Source organism: Mesoplodon mirus (assembly GCF_964341445.2).
Source record: "Mesoplodon mirus genome assembly, chromosome: 4".
Classification (NCBI taxonomy): domain Eukaryota; kingdom Metazoa; phylum Chordata; class Mammalia; order Artiodactyla; family Ziphiidae; genus Mesoplodon; species Mesoplodon mirus.
This window is the reverse complement of record NC_138979.1, coordinates 32,299,064-32,324,449: the sequence shown is the minus strand read 5'-3', so window position 1 is coordinate 32,324,449 and position 25,386 is coordinate 32,299,064. Positions and strand designations below refer to the sequence as shown.

General features: G+C 38.7%; 1 protein-coding gene across 1 annotated transcript; it reads right to left on the bottom strand.

Annotated features, from left to right (window-relative positions):
* Nucleotides 1-234: 234 nt before the first annotated feature.
* Nucleotides 235-23,532, bottom strand: MORF4L1 (mortality factor 4 like 1). Its single transcript, XM_082617711.1, has 12 exons — nucleotides 23,303-23,532; nucleotides 18,632-18,678; nucleotides 16,851-16,918; nucleotides 11,930-12,016; nucleotides 11,037-11,117; nucleotides 7,846-7,871; nucleotides 7,276-7,364; nucleotides 5,935-6,036; nucleotides 4,671-4,759; nucleotides 2,733-2,905; nucleotides 2,372-2,456; nucleotides 235-976 (listed from the first exon to the last, which is right to left on the bottom strand). Exons 1-12 carry the CDS (start codon nucleotides 23,340-23,342, stop codon nucleotides 892-894), a joined length of 972 nt encoding a protein of 323 aa, XP_082473837.1. The 5' UTR covers nucleotides 23,343-23,532; the 3' UTR covers nucleotides 235-891.
* Nucleotides 23,533-25,386: the final 1,854 nt, after the last annotated feature.

Sequence of the window (25,386 nt, the reverse complement as noted above, 5' to 3'; positions counted from 1 at the left end):
ATAAGAATAGTCTATGAAAAGCAGAGAAATAGTCATGTGAACCTCTTAACTTTTTAGCCAGAACTCAAGAGGGCAAACTACCAAAGCTGCTGGTAGGTAGATAATGAAGCCAAGCTGCTCATTCCATGAAAGGCCAAACAAGAAAATCACTCACCTGAAAAATCAGTCTAAATACAAGAAGGAATACACAATATACAAAGGTTTTGTGATGCATCCACACAAGCACACTGCTCCTTGAAATTTAAAGAAAAAATTTATTGAAGATCTGAAAAACAATTTCTAAAAGATTGACTTTTCCAGAAAACTGTAGCTACACAATGCATTGCGTCTATCATGTTAAAACGTGCATTAGACACAAATACAAAAACCATGAAACAAGCCACCATTCTTTGACAATCTGAGCAAAGATAAAATGCCTAAGGAACAACATGGATGACTTGCAAAGGATGGGCTCTTTACTGTAAGCACCATAAAAAAAAGGGGGGAGCACAAATGGATGAGTGTGTTCAGTTATACACACTGAATTGAACCTTTGGCACTAGGAATCAGAGCATTTTGTCATATAGCATTAACACATATTATAAAAGTGCGTAGTGTCAAAGGAATAGAACCACCAGCATTCAAAAGCAGCTTTGTCAACTAAGCAATAAAACACTCTACAGTACGTCTCTCTGTTGTCCATCATTGAATACACTGGTAGCAACTTTGAAATGAAAAAAGAAAAGAAAAAAGGAGCTGTAACCCCTTTTATTTTCTGTTTAAAATCAAACAGAAAACAAACATCACTTCTGTTATACACTAACATTTCCAAAGTACATCATTTGTACAAGAGAAGGACTAATAAACAAAAATGTGTTTACAGAGATCCAAACAAGCGTGAGTATAAGCGCCTCACACAGCTTTCCGATGGTACTCAGGAGGAGCCACTTCATAATCGCTGGCACTAAACAAAGTTGCCGAGTTCTTTGCCAGGTATCTAAAAATGAAATATTCATTACAAGCGTGAAAAAGAATCATATTTTGATACTAATCTCTTCTCAATTATATACAGAAGCCACACAAAGCACTTTAAAATATACTAAAATAATCACAACCTCACAGTAAAACTATGTAATTGTAACTCAGGTAAATAGGGTTATATACCAAACAACACAAAAAAGGATATATAGTCCAGAGTTACTCCCCGTATTTCAAATAAGCAAAGAACAGGAGTCACCAGAATACCAACCTGAGCACTTGGACTACCTTTAAGAAACAGGTGTCTAAAAGAATAACATCTAGGTGTTTTCTTTAGCTCTCTGAAATCCATCATCTTAAATACAGATTCAGAAATTGACCAGTAATTCTCAAGTTTACACTTGGAATTAACAACATAAAAATCAAAGGGACCTGAAATGTCGAGTAGCAGAGCACTTCCGTTTCATAAAGTGGGAGCAGAGAAAGGATGTGAATTCATCATTGGTAAAGCAGACGATAAAGCTGTTTAGATTCCTAGGTTCGTGTTGGTTTTAAAATTATTATAAAATACACGATGCCATTTTAAGAAAATTCAAACACAACTATATGAAGTAGCAACGGAAAACTCTTTCTCTCCCAAAACTATGCCCACAAGACAACTCACTGTTAAGTATGATCCTTATTTTTCCACATCTATTCCAAAGACTGAAAGTGTTTCTCTACAAACCAGAGGAATCATACCATACTCTACTGCAATTTATTTTTTTTTAACTGACACAACATGGACATCTTTCTTGATTCATATATTTAGACCTACCTCATCTACTAATAACAGTTTAAAATTCTTCATTTTTTTTTAATGCAATAAACATGCTTGGAAATCTTTGTGCCTTCAAGTATTTCTACAGGATAAGTTCCCAGAAGCCTAACTGTCTGGTCAAAGGGTAAAAGCACATTTAAAATTTTTATATGCATTGCCAAAATGCCCTCCAAAAAGCTGTAAAAAGCAGGATTGCCCTTTCCTCCATTTCTCCAGAAATATAAGCCAATCGACAAGAGGTATTTTAATTATGTTAAACATATTTTAATGGCCTTTTTACTGACATTTCTGTGAATTTCTAATGTCTACTTTTCACTGTTTTGTTCATCTTTTTCATATTAAAACTCCTTTGTGTTCAAGATACCAGCCCTTTAACACGTATGTGTAACATATATTCCCTTCATCTTTAAGAGCTTACATTTGCACTTACATTGTTCCATTAACAATGTATCTACTCTTGTACCAATACCACACATTGTTCTGTTTACTTTAGTTTTATAATAACATCTATATAATGTCAGTCTATCACAGAGTAATTTTCAGTACACTAGACTAATTCATGTTTTTATTTCAAGCATTAATCTTTAGACTTACTTTAGAAAATCATGAAGATAATTCAGTAATAAAGCAAGGCTCTTCTCATCCAGAGGTGTATAGGCCAACATTGCTCCAATACGTACTATTTAAACAAAAGAATTTAGTCAAAGTTACATCCAAGGTAGCACTATAAGCATGTATTTTAATTACATTAGCAAACGCAACAATCACTGATTCCTTTAAAGTATATGATTTTAGAAACTGACTTTGGATTTTACTATATTAAAGTTCAAATTGGAACTAAATCATTATTTTTGAATGTTATTTTATGTTACCCCTTGATATAAATTAGGAAAGACAAAAATATTAAAGGCTCAAAGGAAAACAAGTGAAATTGTTTTCTAAATGGCAGTATTACCAAATAATCTCAGTAGATGTGGCGCTCCATACACCTGGGACATGGGCGCATCAGGGTGATCTGCGAGGATTTCAGCATACTGTGGTCTCTCAAATTTGTAGAGCAGCTGAGTGCCCAACATTACGTTGAAGTATTCCTTGATCCCTGCCACAACTTCATTAACAGCATACTCCCTGATAAATGAATAAAAATATTTACCTTCAAAGCAGGTCACTGAAAAGAATTGAGATCAAGATTAAGTCAACCAACATACGGGTAACAAATTAAAAGGTTAAACTAATGACCCTGAGCCTCTACGGAACAGATTTTTAAAACAGAGATTTAATAAGAAGGCAAGGAATCAATTCCAAAAATAGACCAGTGGTGAGCAAACTATAGCCCTCAGGCTAGGGATGGTTTTCACATCTTCGAATAGTTGTATTTTAAATGGTTATATAGGTACTTAGATATAGCTTCGATTTTACCTGCAACACCTACTTATCTGGGCCCTTTAAGAAAACGTTTACCAAACTACAGTGAGGTTATCACCTCATACCTGTTAGAATGGCCATCATCAGAAAATCTACAAACAACAAATGCTGGAGAGGGTGTGGAGAAAAGGGAACCCTCTTGCACTGTTGGTGGGAATGTAAACTGATATAGCCACTATGGAGAACAGTATGGTATGGAGGTTCCTTAAAGAACTAAACTAAAAATAGAACTACCATATGATCCAGCAATCCCACTACTGGGCATATACCCAGAGAAAACCATAATTCAAAAAGACACACGCACCCCAATGTTCACTGCAGCACTATTTACAATAGCCAGGTCATGAAAGCAACCTAAATGCCCATCGACAGACGAATGGATAAAGAGGACGTGGTACATATATACAGTGGAATATTAGCCATAAAAAAGAACGAAATTGGGCCATTTGTAGAGACGTGGATGGATCTAGAGACTGTCATAAAGAGTGAAGTGAGAAAGAGAAATACAAATATTATATATTAACACATATATGTGGGACCTAGAAAAATGGTACAGATGAACCAGTTTGCAGGGCAGAAATAGAGATACAGATATAGAGAACAAACGTATGGATACCAAGGCGGGGGCAGTGGCGAGGGTGGGATGAACTGGGAGATTGGAATTGACATATATACACCAATATGTATAAAGTAGATAACTAATAAGAACCTGCTGTATAAAAAATAAAATTCAAAAAAGAAAAGAAAACATCTATCTGCCAGCCAAACCCCCTAAAGCAATAAAATTCTATTTTACTAGTTTCTGATGGTTTTTTTTTTTAATTTATTCTATTTTTTATTTTTGGCTGCGTCGTGTCTTCGTTGCTGCGCGCAGGCTTTCTCTAGTTGAGGCGAGCGGGGCCTACCCTCCGTTGTGGTGCACGGGTTTCTCACTGCTGTGACTTCTCTTGTTGCGGAGCACAGGGCTCTAGGCGCGCAGGCTTCAGTAGCTGTGGCTCGCGGGCTCTAGAGCGCAGGCTCAGTAGTTGTGGTGCACGGGCTTAGTTGCTCTGTGGCACGTGGGATCTTCGCAGACCAGGGATCAAACCCGTGTCCCTTGCATTGGCAGGCGTATTCTTAACCACTGCGCCACCAGGGAAGCCCCTGATGGTATTGTTTTAAAGTACACATTTCAGATAATTTATTTAGAAATAATGTTTGGGGCTTCCCTGGTGGTGCAGTGGTTGAGAATCCGCCTGCCGATGCAGGGGACATGGGTTCGTGCCCTGGTCTGGGAAGGTCCCACATGCCGCGGAGCGGCTGGGCCTGTGAGCCATGGCCGCTGAGCCTGCGCGTCCGGAGCCTGTGCTCTGCAACGGGAGAGGCCACAACAGTGAGAGGCCCGCGTACTGCAAAAAAAAAAAAAAAAAAAAAAGAAATAATGTTTGAAATGTCTTTGGGTATACTTCAAAGAAATGTATATTCTTACTTATTATCTGTGTTTCCTCGAGATTTCTTGTAATTTGCATAATCCTCTAGAATGGAATCCACATTCTTCTTGGCAGGAAGATAAAAGAGCTATGAAAACAAAAATACACTTGAATACTAGTATCTTCTTTTTCAAAGGAAAAGTATACTGGAAAAGCTTTAACGTAATAAAAGATGACCTAATAGTATTATAAAATAGAAAAGGGCACTGTTCAGCACTTAAAGCATGGCTAATGTGACTGACTAAAAATTTAATTTTATTTAATTTCAATAGCCAAAAGTGGCCAGTGGTTCCCATACTGGACAGCACGGCTCTGAAGACTCAATCTGTTGGACACATTACACTATTACTATATATGGAATACACTTGCACACAAATTTACCTCTGTGATATTATCAAGTCATCATGTATTGTATAGTATTATGTGCCAGACCCTGTCTGAAGCACTTACCTGAATATTCTCTTCAGCCTCACATCAATACTATGAGGTTGGGACCCATTATTCCACTAAATGTAAACACTAAAACACAAAAAGGCCAGGTAACTTGCCCCAACTCAGTAAGTGGTAGAACTAAGCTAAACCTAGCAGTTTAGCTCCAGAGGCAAATCAAGAATCAAACGCAGTCCACATACTGTACAGTGTATGACTGATGTCTATGAAGTTTCATAATCCTCACACAGTCCTTACTTCTCCCCTACCCCTGCTTGCGCTATTTTAGAAATTGGTTCTTTTGTCCTGTAGAGTGCCTCATTCTGGACTTCGATGACTACCCTTGTGATGTTACATACATACCTCATAATGTCCCTAACTCCTGTACACAAGTAATTAGACCTAGGGTCTTGTCAGTTTCAGGTTCTTTTTAGAGGTCACAAATACCATGCAGGCAGTACTGTGTGCTTCCTATTACATTCCATTAGCAGCAACGTATGTATGAGACAATATCCCATTTTCAATGATAGTAAAACAGGAAATACATGCTTGTTTTTATGGATTTTCAGAATAATGTGTTCCTGACCTAGCAACTGCCAACAATGAGTTATCTTGACCTTTAAAAAAATCATTATAAACTCATGGACTTTGATATATGTACTTTGTTTTAATCCCAAGTCCTTTCTGATAATCAAATTATTCAGTCCCTGCATTAAAATACTCATCAGTCATACTTTCAATATTCAAGTCTACAACCTTTACCTTTAGAAAAAAATTTTTTACACTAGCAAGAACATATCATATATATTACAATCTGTGTAGCTTTCAAGTTACCTGTTTTTGCCGGGTAATCAAGTCCCAGTCATCAACAAGCCATGGTTTTAGTTCTTCAGGAATCTTTACTTTAACTTCAACTCTGTTCATGAACGTTTCCTCCTAAACAGAAAAAAAGGAAAAGTATTAAACATCTGTCCTTTCTTGCTGAGTAACAGCTCCAAAAGTGCTTTCTAAAGGCTTTTCTGAACCTTTAGAGCCTCTGGGTATAAATTAATGATTTAACTCAAATGGACTGCTGGAATTGTCATTTCAAAACTGATAAATGGAGAGATCATATAGCTAACTCCTGGGAGAAAAGAATCTTATCTTGATTCAATGTCAAAGACAGGGCTTCCCTGGTGGCGCAGTGGTTGAGAGTCCGCCTGCCGATGCAGGGGACACGGGTTCGTGCCCCAGTCTGGGAAGATCCCACGTGCCGCGGAGCGGCTGGGCCCGTGAGCCATGGCCGCTGAGCCTGCGCGTCCGGAGCTCCGCAACGGGCGAGGCCCGCATAACGCAAAAATAAATAAATAAATAAAAATAAAAACAAAGACATTCTATGTCTTTTCATGTGAAAGCAAATATTCTTTAGCAAATTTCCTTTTCCTCTATAAATGACCACTCCAACTTGATGCATTTTAGCTTAGTATTTTCAAATTTACTTATTTTGAATAGTCATACCTCCAAAGACAAGCCCAAACACGACTATCTTAAAGTTACATCTTTAATACAGAAAATTAAATGTACTGTCTTCTAATTTGTCTTCAATAACTGCCTAAAAATACCTAATTTTTAGAACATACCACTGTTTTAAACCTCAGCTTCAGAAATGTAAACGACATTGGTTAAAATTTTAAAACTCCTATTTTCAAATTCATAACTTTGGAAATTATAAACATAATAAATTAGAAATAAGATATTTTATTCACTTATGTAAGAATCCTAAACTATTGTACCCACACATACATGTGGAACTGATAGGCTTTCCTGGCATTTTTTGTGGGTTTACTAAATCATCTTGGGACACACTAAACCATTTAATGTGACCTAGCTAAGTCTATTCAGTCTAATACCAAAGAAATATTTAGTGTTGTACATGAACACAGAGCTTCACAACGAACATCTGATGATGAGTTGGGGGTAAAATCTAGCAGGAACGTATCTAGTGCTACAAGTGAAATAAAGATGTATACAAATATATCCTTTATCCAAAAAAGGGGAGTATTTTCACTTCAGTAGTTAACCATATTAGCAATGCTTTTGAGACAATCAAAGTTCTATGACTTTTACTGTGTTGTAAAATGACAAGATTAAAAATTCTAACATGCTATATATTCATAAACTTAAGGAAAAACTCACATTTTCAACAGTAGGATCTACGCGGGCCCTTTTCTTGCGAGGAGGCTGAGGTGTCTCACTGGTACTGCCACCATCTCCATTTCCAGGTGCTGTAAAAATTTGGGGGTCAGGAAGGGGTATTTTTAGCTTAATAAATGAGAAACTCTGTTAAGGAAACTAGTTTCATGACATACCCTCTTTTGACTTTTCCATTACACTGATTTTACTTAAATCTACATTAAAGAATCATATTCCTACCAAAAATATAACTTTTATAAACAGCTCTACCAAACATCTAGTACAAAGCGACATTTAATATTACCATCTTACATTTATTTTTAAAATGTTATTGTCTCAGGATCAGTCATTAAGTAACATGACAATAATAAACGCTTACAGGCTTCTCCATGGTAGAAAGAGTATGAGTTCTCTACTACTATGTACCTAACTCTGTAACATTGCTGTGACTCATATTTGAGACCATCAACATAAGCTTACTCTAAAACTTCATAACTTTAAAAATTTAACAGTGAATTCAAAATGCAAATATTATAAAAGGCAAAATAATTTAAACAAAGTTAATATTCTTACTTTTCTGTTTGTTCTTTTTTGTCTTCCTGAAAGGAGGGAAGAGAAAGAAGAAAGATAAGTAATTATTGCTAGTAAAACTGCCTCTGTTTAAATTCCTTTTACCAGGTTAAGTTCATAGAGAAATACTGCCTTGTTTGCTAAGATCAGGCAGGAATCTTATTTCCTGCATATTCTCATTCACTACTCAGACACAAGGACTTTTACTGATAGTTGGCTAAATCCATATCTCCCTCCACATACTAGAAAACCAAACCAAAACCACATCAGGAGACTTCCTTCCAGGGTTATATTATTCGTTTGTAAGTTTATAGCATGTTAAGTGATAAAAATATACTTCGGGATAATATTATTAGTTCCACAAACACAAAAAAAAAAGCTCCGAAGGTTAAAATATTTTCTCCCAATTACTTCAGTACCAGCATAATTTGATTTTAGATTTGTATGTTTCAGACCAATCCATTACTCCACTCTCACTGGTCCAAATTCTTTCACTTTATTTCGTCTCAACTATATTCCCTCCACTACAACACCAAACACTCTGTTCTCCCATTTGTAGAACAAAGCTAATGTCTTGGTTATCATCTCTAACAGCAACTTAACTCATGTTTATTTATATACACACTAACAAAGAGTAAATTAGTAACTTTGATTTTATACATAATTGTTTCTGCAATACAAGGAAAACAGTTTACAAAGCCCATGATTATAGATTATGCTGGACAGACCATAACAGAACACCTGAATATTTTTACTTTTCTACAGCTTTAATACTTACAAATGTTAACTACCCGTATTTATTTAATGTAGAGCTTGGGGTTCATTTGATGACTCAACATTAACTTATGCTGGTTATAAACACAAAAATCTGGCCATCTGATATTACAGGTTTTTCCCTCCTTCTCTAAGGTTATAACTTCTGTAACACTAATATTTGTTGGACAGTATTTCTGAGTCAGATTAAACCATGAACTTTTACATGTCAGGAACATGTGCGGACCAAGAGAAGCCAAGAGCCCTTACACTCCTTTCTTACCCAGTCTATACCAAAGAATTAAAGAAAAAATACTGACAACTGATCTCAACTCTAAAGATCTATAAACTATACTTCAATGAATACCAGTCATAAAGACTCTTGCTTCCGGCTTCCCTGGTGGCGCAGTGGTTGAGAGTCCGCCTGCCGATGCAGGGGACACGGGTTCGTGCCCCGGTCTGGGAGGATCCCACATGCCGCGGAGCGGCTGGGCCTGTGAGCCATGGCCACTGAGCCTGCACGTCTGGAGCCTGTGCTCCGCAACGGGAGAGGCCACAACAGGGAGAGGCCCGCGTACCGCAAAAAAAAAAAAAAAAAAAAAAGACTCTTGCTTCAACCTTCTTGCTTGTATTTAATTAAACACGCAAGCTACTTTCTCAAAGTACGCAATGGATTTCATACAATAAATAAACTGCTGGTGTTGTCTGACTTCCTATTTCTAAGCCTCAGGACTAAATGTTATAATCAAAATATTAACTGTTAGATTCAATGTATTTGAAAGAATAACTGAAGCCCAAAGTCATTCTTGAGACAAGTCATGCCACTAAATAATGAACAACCAAAGTATACTTGGAAGCCAAAGCACTAATAAAATTCACGTATATTCACTATTAGTTTATAAAGAATAAGCACCCAACCTTAAGGACCTAGATGTCAACAAAAAAAGGTAAATCTGGTTCTCATATTTTCCAACCAGATGCATACATGTTTATGTATATTCAGAGAAAGCTACAGAACAATTACCAAACACTAAAGATGGTGTAAGGTATAAAACTAAACATTAAATATTAAAAATTGTATCAAAACCTCAAATCAAAATGAAAGAATTAAAAAATAAATACATCTCCAGGTTTACTCAGTATTTTTATTTTAAAATAGATCTTCTATTCTACCAGGGCAAAGCAATACTTAAAATTACATGATGCCTTCCTAAGTACTCAGATTACAATCTTATCAAAGTGTCATGTTCCCATTAAAAGGCAGACTCCTTGAGAAAAAGACTCACCCAAAAAGGTTAAAATCCCAAACATTTCAAAATGCATCGTTACCTTCATTACTATCACCTAATTTTTAGGTAGTAAAGTCAGACTAGTTAGGTCTAAAAGCAACAGAATATAATCTCAAGGAAAACATACTTCTCTTAAATCAATCATATTTTAGAGCACGTTACTTTTGATCCTTTGAAAAGAAGCACATGACGGACCACTCATTAAACCTATCTGTTCTTAAAATATTCAAGTGGCAAGAAAAAATGATCTTTTAATAAAAATTATGATTCTTTATGTTCTTTTATTACACTACCATTCCCACACTGGCTTTCAGGTACATAAACTTATTACACTAATGTGTGTATGCATATGACTTGCACACATAGACTTATTACCAAGATGTTCTAAATCTTAAGTGTTAACAAGGAATGGTTTTCTTTTTCTTGGGGGTTGAGAGGAGGGGGGATGATTTGAAACCTTAACATCTCACACAGTTATCATGGGTTTCAAAAGGGGAATTAAAACTAACACACATATTTAGCACTACTGAAAAGGCCAATCTATCTCCCAAATCTCAAAATTTGTGTCCTGATAATTCAACTCTATACTTGTAAAAGAAAATACATTACACGTATACATATTTAATATAACTTAAAAGAAGCGTTGTAATGGACTTCCCTGGTGGTCCAGCTGTTAAAACTTCACACTTCCACTGCAGGGGGCGCGGGTTTCATCCCTGGTTAGGGAACTAAGATCCTACATGCCGCCTGGTGCGGTAAGTAAATAAGTAAGTAAGTAAATAAATAAATAAATTTTAGAAGGAGGAGGAGGGTTGTGAATGTACTTAATGCGACCCAATTATACACTTAAAAGAGTTAAGTGGTAAATTTTCATGTTATGTATATTTTACTACATAAAGGAAATATTCCTTTACTAAATAAAGGAAAGGTGGGGGGAAAAACTGCTAAGGACTCAGTATGTAATTAAGGAATCAGTATGTAATTAAGAGGTATTCTCAGCAACCCAACACCAAGGGGGTTCTCATTGGCATTTTTCCAATCACAACAATGTTCCAGTTTTCATTTTCAATAAATCCTAACAGAAGACAATGTGTGTCAAGTTTGAGTTTCACAAACAGTATGTAAAATTAAAACAAAGATAGAGCTTCTTACACTTCAACATTTTTCTGTTGCAGACCAGAAGTCTTCTTTCCAGGGGCAGCCCCTCTCATCTTCCCCTCTGCATACTGCTCCCTTCAAAAATAATTTCAATAAAATCATCTTAAAATGAGTATTTATGTGGAAAAATAAATTGATCACTTGATTCCATTTTGAAATTTATATTCAAATTGAAGTCCCGAGCCTATACATATTGTGGTACAAAGTTTTTACTTAACAAGTTCAACAGAGAAATAATGTATTTACAAAAATCAATTCAAGAAAGGAAGAACAGTAAAAAGGCCTAGGATTCGGCTCTTCCATACTTACGAAAATTAAAATAAATGTAGTAAAAAGTGACAACAGATTCTCATATAACTGAAAATTCCATTTGTTTTGAAATTCACCAATCCCAATTTTTTTAATCTGATCCCATTGTATCATTTCCATTTTCGTAATATTTCAGTTTTGAAATTAAAACAAAACAATTACCCTATAGACCACACATTCTTTCAGGGTTCCTTTTCTCAATGTGCTTTTTCAGAGGTAAGTAACAATGGGGAACCCCCCCTTCCTTTCTTATTCCTCCCCCACGAAGTGTACCTTCCAAACAGCCCAAGAGATAAGACCGTAACAATGAGTTTGCAACTTCAGAAATTTCCAACAACATCCTGCTCTGTTTTCTACCTACCTCTAAGGACAGACTCCAGAAATGATATGTATGCTACTTCCTTTCCCCAGGAAAGGCTTTTCTGATCACTTGAAGTCAAAGTCATAACACAGCAGCTGATAGGTCCCAAGGATCATTTTAAAGGCAGGCAGCCAACATGACTTCCACTGTGGATTTCATTTCCCAAAATGAACTTACAGGCATTTCTCCTGATATTCATGTTGCAAAACAAACTTACTGATTGGCTTTTTGAAGTTCTCGTTGTTTCTGCAAATTGGTGTCCACGTATTTGAGTACTCTGCTTTCTGGAACCCATTCATCCCAACTGAAAAAGAGAAAAGTTAAAATATCATTCAAAACTATTCCATTATTACTCAGACTCTGTCCTCCAATTATGTTTTGTTAGAAATACAGGAGGCAAGACTTTGGACTTCTCTGAACTAATTTGACAAACTGGCATTACAAATTCATTCTCAACTAAAGTGAAAATCTGTTCTGTAAAAAGGCAGTAAAGGGACTTCCCTGGTGGTCCAGTAGTTAAGAACCCACCTTCCAATGCAGGGGATGCAGGTTCTATCCCTGGTCAGGGAACTAAGATCCCACATGCCACGGGGCAACTAAGTCTGCACACCAGAACCACTGAGCCATGCGCCACAACTAGAGAGCCCGCATGCTGCAACTACAGAGCCCACGCACCACAACTAGAGAAGCCCTCATGCCACAATGAAAAATCCCATGTGCCGCAACTAAGACCCAGTGCAGCCAAAGAATAAATAAATAAAAGTTTTCTTAAGGCAATAAACATATTCTCAGAAGCAACATTCCAAATCTAAACTGCGAGTCCAAAAACAGATTATTCAAATTGTTTTTTAAAATGGCATAAAAGCATGGCATTTAGCATAAGAGCCCCTGAGCAACTATCCTTACAGAATAAAGGTACCTAAAAGAACTTTAATTCCAAAAAAAGAGGCACAGGAATCCATAATAAGCTGACTTCTTAAAGAACTAAAACTAACTGGCTGGTTACCTGTGATACAGAATTACAGAACTCTCTGTGCCTTAGTTTCACCTGTAAAATGAGGATAATAGTACCTATCTCATAGGATTGTTATGAGAATTAAATAATACATATAAAACATTTGAGAGTTTGACATAAAAAATAAACACTCAAGGTCTGTCAGAAACATACGAGGAGGTCTACAATACGGAATACCATCTAGATCAGCTCAGCTAAGGCTGTAAATTGAAGTGTTACAATGGTTATCACTCACTCACAAACGAATACACCAACTTTCGAGGCAAAACCATTCTTGGTGTTGTAAACATCAAAAGATAGAACCAACCACTCTCTTACTAGTTGCTAAGGCCTTCTGGCACTTAGAAAAGCTCCTTCAAAACAAGATCTTTTTTTAAAATTTTATTTTATTGATGTATAGTTGATTTACAATGTTGTGTTAATTTCTACTATACAGCAAACTGCTCCAGTAATACGTATATTTTCATTCCTTTCATATTCTTTTCCATTATAGTTTACCATAGGACACTGAATATAGTTCCCTGTGCTATAGTAGGACCTTGTTGTTCAGAACAGGATTTCTGATGTGGCTTTTTTTCCAAAGGGGAAAACAAAGATAAAGTATTTCTTAGGGAATGCTGAACTTTTTGTGCAAATTTTTTCCTCCTGCTGATGGAGCTCCTTCAGTGACACAAAGAGATGTATCCTCAGTCTTTTATTTAATCATTTCCCACCTTTGACCTCTTATGTAAGACAGCCAAAAGAAGACTAAACCATAAAACGCACCCCTCAGCATGATCTCCTAGAGGAAACTTGAAAACATGCATTTACCTAGAGGTCAGGAGGGGGTGGTGTACTGAGGAGCTCCTTCAGGAACAGGGAAAAGTGCTACAATATCCTCACGTGTCTTCCAAGTGTTTTCAGAGCGCCTGGGCCTCACAGCACTTCTGATACAGACAGCACAGCACAAAGTCATCTCAGTAACTGGGTGTAGAATTCAGCTTAAGCTTTAAGATTTATTTACAAAGATGATACTTAAATGTCTGTGTCAACAAACTCCAGTAAGGTGTTTGAAAATTCAGAAATATCTTACTATCTATTCTGCTTTTGAAAAAGTATACATTTACTGAAGTTTAAGAAGATTCCAGTTTGGAGACTGAGCTTTTGTCGTATGCTTTTCTGAAAGTACAGTATCCTATGAACTGTACTCAAAATGAGGATCTTATTCTTTTATCTGTTCCAATTCTCTCTGAATTAAAGGGAGCTAGCAAATTTTTATTTACCACAAAGTTCCATTTTAGAACCTTGCAAATTCATTCCCCTGATATAAAATGCACCTAAATAAGAACCTTGATCTGAAAACCAATTCTTGAGTTTCCTTCACATGTCAGGAGCTGAAAACCCTTGCTGAACCACAGGAAAATGAAATGACAACATGTTTTGCTCTGAAGAACACCACTACTAGGGTAGTAACTGAAGGCCAAATATCCAGAAATTCTTACATATAGCTCAAGCATAAAAGAATTTCAGAATTTTCTAAAGGTAGCCTGTCATTAATTCCCAAAGTCACAATGATCCATGGCACTACTCACACAGCACTAAATAAAAACATAACATACTTGCTGGGTATCTGAACAACTCCTCCTCCTTTCTGTATGGATTTAAAGGCTTCTCTAAATACTTATTAAAGATCAAAAATTTCAAAATTCCATATATTCATCTATATACCAAAACAACTACAAAAAACACATCCTTGTTAATATTCCTCAGTACGTCTACAAAAATATAAAGATCTCCAATATTTAGTGCTATTTTTCCCTTAATTCTTTTTACAAGGAGTAATATATAAAATGAAACAAAAAACTATGTACTCTATCATTTATTTGTGTTACTAGATAACATAACAAAGGAAACAAAGGTTTATTTTCAAGCAATACTATCAGAAAATGAAAGCATTTTATGTATTTCCACAATTTCTTATAAGCTACTTAAAACCCAGTCTTCACACTGTACATACCTACATGTAATTTTATAGAAAATATTATACATGAAAGAATTAAGCACAAAAGCTGCCTTCACTGCTATTAAGACGAAATCCTAAAACAGTTAAAGTGTACACGGGGATGGGGTTAGACCTATTGCATAAATTTGCTATTTGCTTTTCTTTAATTTCCTGGATAGACTTCCCATAAATGATATGCATAAATAAGATATTCTATTCCCTATAGAGAACTGAGATTCTCTTTATATCTTGATATACTCTCAACTTTACCTGATGTTAACAGAATATTGATATATAACATATTAAGTCTAGTAAAAGGCTGAAATACAGTTTTAAACACTTCATTTTTTTAATAGGGAAGAAAAAGCCATAAACTACACTGGGATCCAGAAGATAAACTTTCCTGGATATTAGACTCAATTTAGCATTAATCCTGAAATCCCATTTAAAATCATAGACGTTTACTTCTATTAAGACCAAAGGAGGGACTTCCCTGGTGGCGCAGTGGTTAAGGATCTGCCTGCCAATGCAGGGAACACGGGTTCGAGCCCTAGTCCGGGAAGGTCCCACATGCCGCTGAGCAATTGGGCCCGTGCGCCGCAACTACTGAAGCCTGCGCGCCTGGAGCCCATGCTCTGCGGCAGGAGGGGCCACTGCAGTGGGAGGCCCGTGCACCGCAATGAAGAGTGGCCCCCGCTCGCCACAACTAGGGAAGGCCCATGCGCAGCAACAAAGACCCAGCGCAACCAAAGATAAAAATAAAATAAATTTTAAAAAAGACCAAAGGATTAAAAGCCCACAGGGTCACTCTGAGTTACTGTATTTCCAACATATCATCATTATAAATATTTTAATTATCATTAACTGTAAAAAAATCATTTGTTGAATGCGCTTTTACACATTTTACATCTTCACCTTTCTACAATTATACTAATGGAAGAAAAAGTAAGGGTCTGGTATTTCATCTTAGCTAAAACCATTTTGTGATAAAATTTTCTAACTAATAAATAAAACTAACTGGGTTGGTCACCGGGCTATGGGACTGTATGAAAGAAGACCAAAGTCACAGGGTCAGTAAATGTCAAGGAGAAAAGCTCCTTCCAAAGCAAGAGTATTCATCAAATCAGATGGCAGTGCTCACTTGGAGAGCTACCAGAGTATGGCTAAGGTGACACAAAGCTTTAAAATCTGCTAGAAAACAACTCCTCAAGAACTACACTTTCTGGCAGTACTATTTTTGAAGGACAAAACACCATTAGTAAAATTAAAATCCTCTCACAATAAAAATTATAGGCTATTCACTTACAAGCACCATAAATGAATTAAATTATCAAATGTGATATTTATGGGCCCCAAGAGGAAAGACCCATCACTGACAAAGAACTCCAATGGCTAAACATTCTAGAATGGGTTCAATCTATAACCACTGTCCACTCCCAGCAACATCACTTCTAAAAAAGAAAAAAAAGTTTAACTCTTTGGGGTGCAAAATTAGGTTCTGTAACTAAATTTCTGTACCTCTGTTAAGTCATGCTAAAAAGTGAACCACACGAATTCACTTTGTAAGCATTTAATTACGCTTCCAAAGTTCAAAACATGAGCTGGCTAATACTTCCAAATCAGGCAATCTTCCCCCACCCCCTTTTCTAGGTAGAAAAAGCCAACTAGCTTTGAGTATAACTGCTTGAAATACCATATGGAGTCACTAAGTTTGTGTTAAGGCAAAAAACTCAAGCTGTCCTAAAATGTACCAAAACCAGAAAATAGTTGGGCTAATTATTATTAGACACTATACCGGAACACAAGAAATACTCCGAAGAATGTAAAATAAAATGGCTGTAGGGGACTTCCCTGGCAGTCCAGTGGTTAAGACTCCAAGCTTCCAGTGCAGGCGGCGTGGGTTTGATCCCTGGTCAGGGAACTAAGCTAAGATCCCACATGCTGCGCAGTGCAGCGCAAAAAAGGCTGTATACCCTAATTTCTATTCTATTTTCATCACACTACAAATGGTTCACCTTTGCCTCAACATGTATTTACATTAAAACTGCAAGAATTAAGAAGCATATGCTTGTATCAATCTACGACACAAAGCTACCTTGTTAATTATAAATAAAACATTGCTTTTAAAGATCTAATACTCACTTTTTATTCCAACCACTGTAATGTATAAAGTATTTCACTTGTTTATCCTTTATGGCAACCTTTACACACTGAAATAAAAAAGAAAAAGTTCACTTAGAAATACTGAAGGAAATAAAAAAAAGACTACCTGGATAATTTTCAAGTATCCAATCTTTCGAAGACAAACTACACTTAAACTCTCTGGTGGCCAAAATGAACATAATAAGATGCAACTCTTTAAAAGAACATTATTTAAGCCTTCAGACTACTTAGATATTCAGAGTTATAAAACTGCGGAACAGTCTTAAAATCTGTTGGAGTCAGTCCAACAAATCTGAAGAACCGTAAGCACAAAAGGTCCCCCTAAAACCTTAAATCACTGGGCTAGATAAGCTATCCAAGAACGCTAATGAAAACAGTATTTGTGCTTTCTCTAAGTCCAATTAGCCAAAGGCTACATTTATTTCAAAAATAAATTCAGCTAAATAATTACTAAATTCTTCTTAAAAAATTAAAAATAATTTTGAATAATTTGAATCATTAAAAAATTTCATTAGTTTACACAAGGCAATAGCTGTTCTGCTGCAGATTATCAGCAACTAGCAAAGTGACAGATGAAAAACATCTTGTGTTCTTCTTAAAAGCAGCCAAACAAATTGGATTGAATCATTAGGAGAAGTCATTAACTATGAAAAAGTGAGGACTGTCTGGATTTAAGTTTTTATCAGATGCAAATCAAGAGAACCACAATAGTTTAAGCTATTTCAATCACCATTTTAAATTGTTCCCTGGAGTGTTTCTGCTGCCAGAGCAGAAAAATCTGCCAGTCCAGTAGAGTTTGCCAGAAGTTGATACAACAAAAAAAACATTCAAGGATATAAATGATAAAAAGGACTTAGAATATACTATAAGCTGCAGCGGTATTATACCATTAAGATATACATACACACACAAAAAGTTCTTGACCATCTCCATGAATCCAGTTTCAGCCATTTTAGAACTTTAAAAACATACATCCACTATGTATTCAAAATAAGTAAAAAGTAGTGAAAATGGTGTCACACTCACACTTTACAGTCTTATTTTCAGAGACATAAACTATTCACCAAGAACATACGTAGAAATTGCCGTTAAATATTATACTGTTCAGCATACTGTTCTTTTTAAAAAACTACCACTGTAAAAGAAGTTGACACACCTTAAATATTTGTGCTAAAAAAGTTACCAGAAACAAAATACTAAGAACACCTTTGATTTCATAATGCATCATTCCACTTACCTTTGGCTAAATGGAAAATCAGTTTTTATTACCTGAGCACAACACTGATACAGAGAAAAGGGAAAGGGAACCCCCCAACAATTCAAACTTTGCCAAACAATCCAACAAATAAGTTAAACGTACTCATTTTAAATGTTAGTTTTTACCTTTAACGTAACTACTCAGTGCTTACTCAGCACATTATATTTGCAAATAAAGTTAACTTTGGCAGTATTTTCTCACAAGTCATTAACTACAAAATGCTACTTTGCTCCCATTAATAGTCAATTTTCTATCTTTCCCCTCAAATGCTCTTTCCAACTACTGGACCTTTAGCAGCTCAGTAAGATGAATGGTAAGACAGCAATGTTTTATAAGACCCACTAAGAAAGCAGTAAGACACCCATAAAGAGAAGATGAGGAACTATGAATCTATGAACATCTATGAAAAAGGTAGCTCTCACTAAAGCTACCAACCATTAAAAACTGGTATTATCCAACCAGTAATTTCAGCCAACTTTTCAAGAGAGTACAAGTTTAATACCTTTGCTTCATAAAGAAGAGGCCCATGGAAGCACAGCACTCTCTCACCTGTAAAAGTAAAAAAGACAAAAAAAAAAAAGCACTGGTTTAGTTGTGATTTATCTTCATATATAAGAACATGCACATCTGGTTGTGATGGAGAGCCATCACACTTGTACCATGGTATTCCTCAAAAAAGTAGGCAAGGGTTTCCCTGGTGGCGCAGTGGTTGAGAGTCCGCCTGCCAATGCGGGGGACATGGGTTCGTGCCCCGGTCTGGGAGGATCCCACATGCCGCGGAGCAGCTGGGCCCATGAGCCATGGCCGCTGGGCCTGCGCGTCCGGAGCCTGTGCTCCGTAACGGGAGAGGCCAAAGCAGTGAGAGGCCCGCGTACCGCGCAAAAAAAAAAAAAAAAAAGTAGACAAGTGGGTAAGGCAATGTATCCATCAACGCTTCAGATCAAACTTCAATACAACAAAAACACCTTAGAATCTGATGTAAACAACAAAAAGTAATCAGGATATCAATCTATTAAAATCATCAAATCATCTATCACCTGCTGAACAAATTAAATCTACTGTAGCTATCTACTGGCAGAATTGGTTTATTTTTCAATGTACTGATACATGTGGGATTTAAAGACATTTTAAGTTTAGAACCTTATGCTCTACCTGTTCCTTCTCTGCTTCCAACCGTCTTAAACTGATTAAACTAAGAAAAACACTCTGTACATAAAAATTTCAATGTGCATCAGATACAGCTGTTTTTTTTAAAAAAAGAGGTCCCACTATGTCCATGCCTTCAGTGTGTTCAATGATGTTCTGGGTGTTGGGCTGCTTCAATGGGAAAAAGAAAAGAAAAAAGAAAAAAACCCAGACAATTCTAACCTTTGGAACTTACACTCTGTGTTGCATCTACCATTAAGACTTGCAAGACTAAATAAAATGTTAGGAACTGGAATAAGATCTGGAAGACACCCCTGCTCATCAGACAAATCAGGCAGGCAATTCCTGGCAGTACCTTAAAATATCATTTGATTGTAGAAGAAATAGACTTCTCACATTATTTTCGGTCCACTTGATTTCAACAGGCCCAGAGGTAACAGAAGTGCCAAGAGAGTCAGCTTTTTCAGCTCTAAAATTAAATTAAAATAGCCTACTAGCTCATTTCTGAAGAGACTACAGGGCAGTATAGGTGACACTGACATGTAACCAAACAGTTTTGCACAATTTACTGGATTTCCTATTTTAACTATCTTCATAAGCAGTTAAGAAGAGTGACTGATGAGCTACTTGGGAAGGTCACAGGGAAGGGCCCATGCTGAGGAAAGCAACTGGTAGGTACCAAAGCACAGATGACAAATTCTTGTGCAGTGGTCCACTCTGAGGAACCACTGCCTGAGGCTACTAGGCCTATGCAGAAAAAGTGGAGACTAGAAACAAGGAGACCAAAGACTTCTCCCAACTGTCAGGGATAAGAACAGAAAATAGGTATGAATCAAAAGCAGTGAGGAGGACAGCTAAGCCAAAGTAGAAACACTTTAAACTGACTTCCAGCATGGTGGGAGCATTCATGATAAAAGGAAATGGAGGGAGGGGTTTCTGATCAATTTTGGAATAAGTTACAGTGGCTACAGGACAACCAAACTGGACCCATCTAGTAAGCAGTTGAGTACACATGTCTGGAGTGCAAGAGAAAGCTAGGCTGGAGCCACTGCTGAATACTGTGGACAAGAATGAGACCATGGGGCTATAGATAAGGTATAAGGCCTAAACAGCAGCACCAAAGATCAGACCTGTTTACCTAAATTTAACTCTCCAGGTACTCTTTAAAGTCACCCTGAAAATGGCCTCACTCCCCTCTCACTCCTTTTGGCCGCTGCCTCCAAAGACAACTGCACTGAGGCTAAGACCCTTTGATCTCCATTCTAGCTACCTGGCCCTAATATCCTGTTGAAAAAATATACAGTAAGTTGAAGAGCATGACCCAGGATAACAAATGCCTATTTTTTTTCATGGAAGTGTTAATTGGGGAAGGAGCAAACCACAGTCTCAGATATTTTTAAAAAATCTTTCTTCACTCTTAATCCTTTCTAGTATCAAACTACAAAGGTAATTTTGCCCAATGCTCTAAAATTCCAAGGGTGATGCGATTCCAATTCCCCATGCTCCCACTCGTTTGCTTCCTGGGAACATTACTCAAATTCCAGCATCAGTCAGTCTCCTAACAAGCTAAGAGTCCTCCCCCTAACAATGGGCTAGTTGCCCAATAGCTTTACCTTATGCTTTAACATTTCAAGTGAAAGACCAAGTGGAGTGCAAAAGTCTGTACTTAAAAACTGCTTATAACATGTTGCACCATTATTAAATAAAAATTTCCATGTTTAAAAGAACCATTTAGAAAAAAAACTGTTTCTGATCATTCGTATTTCCACCATTACAGAAGCTCAATTCTTCTGCAGTGTTTTAATATAATTCTGTGAGTTCCAACAGAATATTCGTTTTTCCTTACAAGATATTCTCTGAAAATGTCTTATAAATAATTATAATTTCTTAAAGATGGTTACAACCTTGACACAAGAGTAGAAAACATGTCTGGAAAGTAATGGTAATGGTAAGTGCAGAGACTCCTGGGTAGCTTTCAAAACCTTACAGATACACTAGTTCATACTCTTCTCTAATTCACCACTATAGCAGCACATGGATTCTCCTTCGCTGTTATCACTCTTACCATCCCTCTAGTTTAGAACTAAAGCACTTCCTCCAGCAAGCCAACCTTAACTGTCCCACACCTGGGTGATCTTCCTTTGATAACCTACAGTGGGGATTAATTTTTTGTGCCATGGACCCTTCACAGTCCGGTTAAGCCTTTGGGCCTATTCGCAGAATTTTTCTACAAACACGTAAAACAGTATTACAAAAGAAACCAACTGTATTGAAATAGTTACCAAAACATTTAAAATATCACGTTCTATAGTTTTATATGAGCTCCTTAATGGATATAAACATTTAGCCACTGATCCAATAACTACCACAACTCTGAAATAATGACGAGCATACATTACATCTCAATGTCTCTCCCACCACTGTAATGCTGGGACATGAAAACATACAGCTAATACTACTGTGGGGTTTTGTTTCTTTGTTTGCTTCGCTTATTTTGTGGGGGAGGGGTTCTAACATTCACAACTGAAAAATACTAAATTTTAGTTAGACAACAGAAACCACAACTTTTTCCCGTCCAAGTTCACGGATCTTCTGAATTATAAACACTGACCCTAGATTAAGAATCCCTGCTCCAAAATATCTGGTTTAAAAAAAAAAAAGGCAATCTATAGAAGGTAGTAACACAGCTTCTCAGCATGAGAGAAAGCAGGTATTAAGAGTCAGTCATAGCAAAAACACGCTTGGAAACGTCTTAAATATTCCAGAGTTACAATATACTTGGGTTTCGTGTAAATGACTAACGCACATTAAAGTTTGAAAATCGCTACAATTTTTTGCAGACGTCTCGACATCTACGGTAACTAACACATCCATAATAATGAAAGGGAATTTTAAAGTGTTCTTGCTTGCCTCACAGAACTTTACTTCCATTTTAGTTTACTCCTAAATCTCCGCTTTAATATAAATTATTAGATACGTTAATTGTGGAAATTCAAGAGCTGTCTTCCACTGGAAATCAGGTTCTACCGTCGGCCAAGACATGTCGATCAAAGACAATAAAAACTCAACTTTCAAATCAGTTAATCAAATACTGCTGCAATTAGTCAAACAACTGCTGTACTTAAAAGATAACAGCAAGGCAATGGGACTCATAAGTGGAAACATAATACCGCGTTCAGGTAGCTTTTATTTATTGTTTTAAGAGCAACCGCACAGCAAGAGCGCAGTCACATCCCCATAGGATCTTGGCACTCGGCTTTTCGGTAAGCAAAGAGACGCCTGCCGGCAACACAAAGCCGACCCAGACGCTCGCGCTTTTTCTCTCCAGTTCCCACCCACCTCCCTGGGGTAAGCGTCGGGGAACCGGTTCCCGCGCGGCAGCAGGCGAAGAAGGGGGCGCTGTATCTGCCCTAAAGCGGCGTCGGCGGCCGGGAGCCGGGGACCCAGGCGCCGGCGGCCATGATGGCGCGGCCATCTTGCAGCAGCCATTTTACAACGCAGTTCTCCCGCCCCGAGACGCGAAGCCCACCCCCACCAGCCGCAGCCCGGCGACTCCACCGAGCGCGACCACCTCCGGACTCGAGGCCGCCCCAGACCGCCAGGCACTGGCCGCCCACGCGGCCGGGGTGCTCCGCGCCGGCGCCCGAAACCGCCGCCGCTGCCTCCCCTCCCCCACGCCACATCACTTCCCCTGACGGCCGCCATGGCGCGCCCGTCGCCTCCCTACAATAGGCTACTTTCTCCGCGCCCTCTTCCTCAGAACAAACACTGCACTAAGGCTTTGCCACGCGGTAATGGCTCCCTCTGCCACTCTAACGCCTGCCTAACGCTTTCGCTTCACAAGGTATTTTCTCCTCGTGATGCACCGAAATAACCCGCCGCAATGCGCTTTCCCCGCACAAAGCCCTGTCCGCCGCCTCCTCCGGGCGCAGCCCTTGCCACCCCCGGCCCCCAAACCTCAACCACCCCGAGCCCGCCTCCCTCTCCTGCGCCGATAGATGCCTTTTCCCCAGGAGCTCAGACTCACCCTCCTGGAATTTAGGCTTCGGGTCCTGCTTCGGCGCCATTTATAAGTGATTCGCCGCCGCCGCCGCCTCCTCCTTCTCCCACCACCCCCGACTACCGCCCCCTACTCTCTACCCCACCCAACTGCGCGTCAGACGCGCCGTCAGCCACCGCCAACTCTACATCCTGGGCCCGATTTGCCAGCGGCCGCAGACCTCACAGCATCGCGACCCGCGCAGCCGCCGCTCCAGCCAACGGCTGCCCTCCGCGCACGCGCCCCTGCGCCGCGCCGCCCCGGGGCACGCCGGGATTGGTAGTTCCCGGGCGATTGAAGCGCCGCGGTGTGGGGGAGGGGTGGCGGCCTCTTCCCATCCCCCACCCCGGGACCGCCTGGGGTTTTTAAAGCCGGGATTTGATTTTGCTTGTTTGTTGGAGCGTGGACAAGGGAAGGCAGTGCCCACCTTAAGAATGGGAGAGGCCCAGTTGCGGAGGCCCACGGGCAGTACAGGGCCACAATGATGTGGGCTTTGAAATGGCCTGAGAGAAAAGGCTGCTTCCTGAAGCCTACTTTCAGTAGCATCTCGAGTAGTTTCCGCCTAGAAAAGTTTCACGGCCAGCAATCTGGCCAGAAGGCGGGTAGGCAGTGGAGTCCGCGTCTAGAAGTTTCGTTGTTTAGCAAGCTCACTGACAGTTTATCTGGTGGGACTGACGGCCGTCTGTCGGGTCCTGCTCCTCCCCTTCTCCAGCCTGGGTCCTGCGGAAAAGAGGACGGAGAGGGAGACACTAGGCAGGCTGGGGGTGGGGGGCGAGCTCTGGCTTTTTGGGGTGATGGACTTCTGCCCGCCGCCCAAAGAGGCTACCGTGAATAATACCAAGTAATACCCACGCTGGGGTTCTGCACCTGCCCTGTGTGTGCACTTTTTGGTCACCTGATGTCTTTGAACTGTTACTGAGTGCACACACGGTTTAAACGAATTTCCTCGCGTCGTTCCCCTGTTCAAAAAGTCTGTAGTTTGCTCACCTGCAAAATGGGGAGAATAAGACCACCTTCCCATCGGTTTACTGTGAGACTTGCATGGAAAGGCTTAGTGCGGCGCTGAACAGTGAATCGACGCTCAGCAAACGTTAAGGATGATCAATCCCAAAGTCCTTAGCTTGGCATTTGAAGTCTTTCCACAAACAGTCCCCCACAGTCCTCCAGGCTTTGTGCTTGTCTCCATGCCTTTTCTAAACCCTCCCCTGAGCATGCTATGTATTGTGTGTGTGTGTATTGTGTGTGTGTGTATGTGAAGACATCAGGACCTATTATGCCTGATTTCTTCGGTATGTACTTCCGAAATAGAAAGTCATTCTCCTGCATACCACAATGCCATTATCACACCCAACACAATTAACAATAATTCCCTAAAATCATATAATTCCCATTTCTCATTTCCTCACTTGTTCCTAAAATATTTTTATGTTTGTTTGCTTGTTGATTGTTTTTTCAAAATAGGATCCATTAAATGACAATGTATTGCATTTGGTTGTTAAATTTCTTAAGTCTTTTAAAATCTAGACAGGCAGTTCTTAAGGTAGGAGTCCATGGATATAATCAATCCATGAACTTGGATGAGAAAAAAAATTACATCTTTAGTTTCATCAAATTCAAAGTGAAATTTAGCATTTCCTTTCATTATAAATGAAGGTAGCAAACCTTGAAAATATCAGCAGCACCTGTGGTTTTGTCACACTAAAAATAAGATGTTTTCATATCACTTTAGTTCTTGCATATATCTTAGAGATATTATTTGCAGTCATTACTTTGAAATTACTGTAGTTATTAGACCTGTTGCTAGATCTTATTTAATGTATTAATAATGAAGCATGGGGACTTCCCTGGTGGCGCAGTGGTTAAGAATCTGCCTGCCAATGCAGGGGGCATGCGTTCGGAAGATCCCACATGCCGCGGAGCAACTAAGCCCGTGCGCCACAACTACTGAGCCTGCGCTCTAGAGCCTGCGAGCCACAACTACTGAGCCCACGTGCCACAACTACTGAAGCCCGCACGCCTAGAGCCTGTGCACCACAGTAAGAGAAGCGAACGCAATGAGAAGCCCACGCACT